We start from the raw sequence: 6,000 nt of genomic DNA, 5'->3' as shown, positions 1-6,000 counted from the left end.
CCTGGGAAGGATCAGGGATTCCACACCTACCCTAAAACACACAGGCACCCTGGGAAGGATCAGGGATTCCACCGATATATTATAGCTCTATGGATACCACCCCTATAATCTGATTCTGTGCCACATCCAGATTGGAATCTGATTTGCTTAAATAAGTCTGAATATACACATACAATGTGACTTGACAAAACCTGATTCCATGTGACTTGTATGTGACCTGCATTTAGACTTATAAGGCTTATTATTACAAGACAGATTCCAATCCGAATGTGACACAGATCTGATTCAGGCTATAGATTCAGGCCAGATTTGGCTGCTGTAAATGGCGCGGGCCTTATAGACTGCAGTGGACCTTATAGGGCGGCAGTGGTTCTAGGGGTAGAGTGGCCGGTAGAGCTGCCGGACAGGAATCATGAGGCTCCCAGTTCAATCCCGGGCTCCCCCAGAGTTAGTGTCGAAGTGTCCTTGAGCAAGACTCTGAACCCCTAATTGCTCCTGGTGTGCAGGTTGGTGCCTTGCATGGCTTCCTCCGCCATCGGTGTGTGAAAGTAATGCACAATCCAGTAAAGCAGCTACCGGTATATAAATGCACCATTTGCCATTTACCAGTCCAGTATACTGTACGTTTAGAACACTTTGGTCCCTACGGCGCACCTTGGTCAGTTCGGTGCTTTGGAGCTGAACCAAGCTCCATGTCAATCTTTGTGACGTCATCATGTCCGATGAATTTTGCCCTTTTAAAAGACACGTTACAGACATACAGCTGTCAGTCTTCAACGCATGTCCAACAAAGTGTATTATTATGCACTGTTTTGTAATCCCTATACAAATTGAGTTTCATTATATTAAGAGGAGAAAGTAGAGGAGAACAGAACAGAACTGAACTGAACCGAACAGAAGAACCATGGCCGTTCATAATTTACCTGCCTTGTTGCTGGCTATTTTGTTCTACATTATTATTCTCGCTGCAGGCATCTGGGCATCCAAATGGCGCATCAAAATGGAGACGGAACAGAAAAAGAAGATAGACCCCATGACGATCACCTTGCTGGCAGGACGCAACATCAACCTGTTGGTTGGCATCTTTACACTCACAGCCACATGGGTGGGAGGGGGCTTCATCCTTGGCATAGCCGAGACCGTGTACAACCCAACGCAAGGGCTCCTCTGGGCCTTGGTGCCTGTGGCCTACATCATCACCTTCTTCCTGGGTGGCTTGTTCTTTGCCAAGCCCATGAGGGAAAACAAGTATATCACAATGATGGACCCGTTCCAGAAGAAGTATGGTAACGTGCTTAGCACACTGCTGCTGTTTCCCACGCTGATCGCCGATGTGCTGTGGGTGGCACGCACACTGGTCAGCATAGGTGGAACCATGAGCGTGATCCTGGGAATAGATATGGCGTACTCCAACATCCTCTCGGCGACCGTGGCCATATCCTACACATTAATGGGGGGGTTCTTCTCTGTAGCCTACACGGATGTTATCCAACTCATCCTCATCTTCGTCAGCTTGTGGGTGTGCGTGCCGTTCCTGATGAGCAACCCCAATACTGAATCCATCGCAAAAACAGCCTTATTTGATCACTCCTGGGTTGGAAAGGTGGAGTCCAGAGATGCGGGCAAGTGGCTTGACGAATTCTTACTCCTGGCCCTGGGCGGTCTGGCCTACCAGGCTTTCTACCAGAGGATCCTGTCGGCCTCTTCTTATAGAGGGGCCCAGTACACCTGCTTTGTCTCAGCAGGCTTCTGTCTGGTTTTGGGTATCCCACCCATGCTCGTCGGTGCCGTGGCCGCATCCACAAGATGGAACCAGACAGAATATCCATCCATTTATACCCCATACGAGAATGGGCACGCAGGCGCCATCCTACCCATTGCCCTGAATTACCTTACCCCCCAAATTATCTCGGGCTTTGGCCTTGGAGCTGTAGCTGCTGCCGCCATGTCCTCCATGGACTCTGCCCTGCTGTCTGCCGCTTCACTATTCTCCTCCAACATCTATAGGAACATCATCAGGAAAGAGGCGTCAGACCGTGAGATCCAGTGGGTGATCCGCATCTCGGTGATAGTCACGGGTCTGGCCGGCACTGGCCTCACCTTCCTGGACAACAGTGTAATGATCTTCTGGCATTTCGGCGTGGACATGTCTTACACCATCATGTTCCCTCAGCTGGTGTGCATCCTCTTTTTCAACGTTTCTAATAGCTACGGCTCCCTTGTGGGATTAGTTGTGGGCCTTGTCCTCAGGATTCTAAGTGGAGAACCGCTCATCGGTCTCAATCCCGTCATCCACTTCCCTGGCCTACGTGAGGAAGACGACAAGTACATCCAGTATTTCCCCTTCCGCACTACCATTGTGCTCATCTCCATAATGTGCATCCTGTCCGTTTCCTGGCTGGCCTCGATCGTCTTTAAAGATCCTCACTCGGAGAGTTGGGATGTGTTCAAGATCGTCCAAAAGCAGGCCAAGGTGGATGCAGCGAATAAAGCCATAAAAGAGAAGAAGCTGGCCAAGAAGGCCACGGAAACGAGTCAGGTAATTTAATTGACACCACCTTCCCAGGAGAGACACCTACCATCGGATACCAGTACTTACCGCATGTCTCAGGTATAAGCTGTGCTACTTGTATGCCAAGTTGGCAGTGTCCGGGATCGAAACCAGAACTAAGTGATTCAAAAGCGAGCTCTCACGACTGAGCTACCCGGACACATGAAATGGAATAGTTCAGCCAAGCCAAAACCTTGTTGTTTTTTCTTTAGTTTTTTTAGGACTTTTCAGGGATATGCGTTTATTGGCTGGCCTTCAGCTAGTCAGAGACGCCCTTGTTGGTAGCAGACTAGATGACCAGCTCACTGACCCAGCGACCAAATAAATTATCCGAACATGGACGCTCACAGTACGGCATCACATATGCATACCCCATCTCTGGTCCCACTAAGAGGAGGCCCTCTTCTGAAGGTGGTCTATTGTAGGGGTGGCAGGATTTGAGGCAATGCCTTCGTGTTAATGTCATGCAGGATATGCCTGTCTGTCATGATATGTCATGTTTCTGGGCTTTCCTTGCTAGGGGCGAGGATTAGCAGTCGGTGGCCGGCCCAGGCTATTCCCACTAGGATTGACAGGCAAGTCACAGGGGTGGTCTTAAGGCTAGTTATGAGTCGGAGGGTATTGTTAGAGGGGCGAATCAACCATGCATCTTAGCATGTGGGCTTCTAAAGGCTGGTGCACTACAGTATTTGGCTGCGGAAAAGACTATAGGGCTTCCACAGAAATCCATGGTGTCCTGGCGCGGCCCCCCAGGTTGTACAACGAGGCGACGGATACCTTTTTGATGTCACCACCTATGAGGGGAAAGAGGTGCAACACCATGTAGACAAACTGCGCTGTGGCAGTGTAGCTAGCAAAACGGCAGAGCACCGGTCCCCAATAGGGGAGTGGATAGGGGAGAGTGGAGGGCAGTGCTCCATGAGTCTGAGTTGGTTATGCAATACCTGCTGTACGTCTTGTCAGAGTACTTAGTGCAGTACCCATTATCATAGTAATTAGAGGCCAGTCTATGCTATTCTCTGTACAAATATTAATCACATTGATGACATTGGGGATAAAGAGGTCACAGACAGACACACAGATTTGTGGATTTATAGACTTGTGGACAAGCGCCAATCGGACCCGACTTCCCACTCAGCACATCACTCCTTCAGGTCCTCTGCACCCAAAGTTGAAATGGTTCTCGATATGTGCTGGGGACAGATTATTGTCACATCACAAGTTTACAGGCATAAAACTGGGTGAAAATCGTTTTTGTTATTTCCATAAAACAATGGGTAGAAGAAGGAGTTGAGAATATGGGGGAAGAGTGCTCAATTAAATACAAAACAAATGATCTACATATTTACACATGGTATCGGATATCTATAGTACCTGAGGTAAGACATGAAGGTGCGTTAGTATATCAGAAATGTACATATATATATATATTGTACAATGTACATGATATGCTATTGGCATTAGTTAAGGTGCAGACAGACGAATGGATATGCATAGATTCAGTGCATTCATTGATAGTGTGTGTCCGTTGTTCGGCATGTCCACAGCTGCTAGTACGCAGACGCAGTAGGCCTAACACGTTTCTAGCCAGGCAGAAACTACGACACAAGGATCAGCATAATACACGACCAAATGAAAACAGGTGACTTTTCCCCTCGCTACAACAGATCTGTTGGCTGAAAATAGCCTGATCTACGTCAACAATGTGATGCAACGTGCTTGTAGATCAAATTAACTACCAGAGAACCACGACGGACGGACAGACAGACAGACCCACCGTCAATGCTCGTTTTGTCGGTGAGCGGGCCTGTCAGGTGCAGCTGCGGTGGATTGGCCCATTGGGAGTACCAGGGGAATTCCCTGTGGGACAGTCTGTGTGGTGTTTTTTATTTCATTTTGTCCTGTATGACAGCCCACAGTGTGGAGAGATCGCCCCCCACTGGTTTGTCTCATACTCAACAACCAAAATGTAACTGCATTTATTGTGGCCAGTAAAATGTAGCCTATAATTCGTTATGAAAACCCCCTCTAATGAAAAAGTTATGAGGCAGATGTACTGTGGAATGTGATGATTGATTGTATGATGTATGATGATAAGAGTGCCCCTCACTTCATCCAAGTGTGTTTTTTTATGGCATGGCTTTGCATGAGGCTATAGGCATCCATCAGTGTGGGGTGAGGGTGTGTGCCTGTGTCTGTGACTCTGTGTGTCTCTGGACAGGAGCTGATCTCACAAACCCCTGGACCAATCGGTGCCAAATGCCACTGTCAGTACTCTGTAGTATCTCCACTATTTTTCTTTCTCAACATTTAACTTCAAAATGTATAATGAAGTCAGTGAGGCTGAAATGGGGCTTAAACATGGTCATACATCATAGATAAGATATGTCGTAAACAACTGACGTCATACATGACCCACATGAAGTTCAAGACGCATTGGAGCCATGCCGTTCCCATGTGGACCCCGAGATCCACATGATTTCACTTGCTCATAAAAGAACGTCTAGCTACTGTCCGATCTGATTGTTGAACTCTTAACTTTAAATCTTGTTTTTCCGTAAATGTTTGTATGTTTTATAGGTTTTTTCTTTAGTTTTTTTTACTGCTTACCCTCTTAAAATAAATCTTGTATCTCAATGGGATTGACCTACATATAAGGTCAAATAAATCAAATCAAAACATAAGGGTGCCACTTGGTCTGATGGCAACAAGATCAGTATCAGACCAATTCAGCTTTTGTGGTTTGCATTTTGTCTGTAGTGAAAATGGAAAATAAAATATCTTATAGCTAATCATTTAATATCATTAACTCCCTGGCATCCCATATTTTTGTTTACATATGAAATGGCTATCCTTTTTTTGTCAGGACTGGTATAGTACACTTTAAGCTATATTGTTGAATTACAAATAGTGAAAATAGCAGATCTACAAGCTTACGTGCTGCCACCAAATGTGCTTGCAAAGTTTCACAGAAATCAGGAGCTGTGTTTACGATTGTGAAAACAAAAATTGGAAGCCAATTGGAATAGAATAAGAGAAATCTGACAGATTTGTTACATGACTACAGAGATAATGTGTTCCAATTTGCATGAGGTTTGGACACAAGCATAAACAGTCTCCTGCCTCCTTGACAGACAATAAAGAGTTCTAATGTTGGAAGGGAAAGATCAATAATCCAAATGAAGTGGAAGACAACCTTGGCATGAAGCCTGATCTTGGTACCTGCAGTTCAGTTCAGTTACAACTGCCTGATTCACTTTGTTGCGTGCTATGCCGAAAATAGCCAACCTACACGTCGTTTTATTGGTCTTCCATTTTCTGTCATGCAACAGAGCATAAATTAGGCTCAAGTGACATTTCGTCTCCATTCTCACATTTTAAGACTGGCACACTGCACGACACATGTACAGTATTCAAGTTATTGCGTATTTAAAATCATGACAATTAGT

The 6,000-nt window shown here is 46.0% G+C and overlaps 1 protein-coding gene across 1 annotated transcript; it reads left to right on the top strand.

The window, feature by feature from the left end:
* Positions 1–904: 904 nt before the first annotated feature.
* On the top strand, positions 905–4,779 carry LOC308321746 (high affinity choline transporter 1-like; the record flags this gene model as incomplete). The annotated part of the gene is made up of 3 exons (XM_080772836.1): positions 905–2,539; positions 3,305–3,483; positions 4,773–4,779. The coding sequence occupies 3 exons, from the start codon at positions 905–907 to the stop codon at positions 4,777–4,779; spliced, it is 1,821 nt and encodes a 606-aa protein (XP_080628962.1).
* Between the last annotated feature and the right edge of the window lie 1,221 nt (positions 4,780–6,000).

The sequence above is a fragment of the Protomyctophum bolini genome (assembly GCF_963924005.1).
Source record: "Protomyctophum bolini genome assembly, chromosome: 9".
Taxonomy (NCBI): domain Eukaryota; kingdom Metazoa; phylum Chordata; class Actinopteri; order Myctophiformes; family Myctophidae; genus Protomyctophum; species Protomyctophum bolini.
The sequence above is the reverse complement of the archived record's forward strand: the minus strand, read 5'-3'. Positions and strand labels throughout refer to the sequence as shown.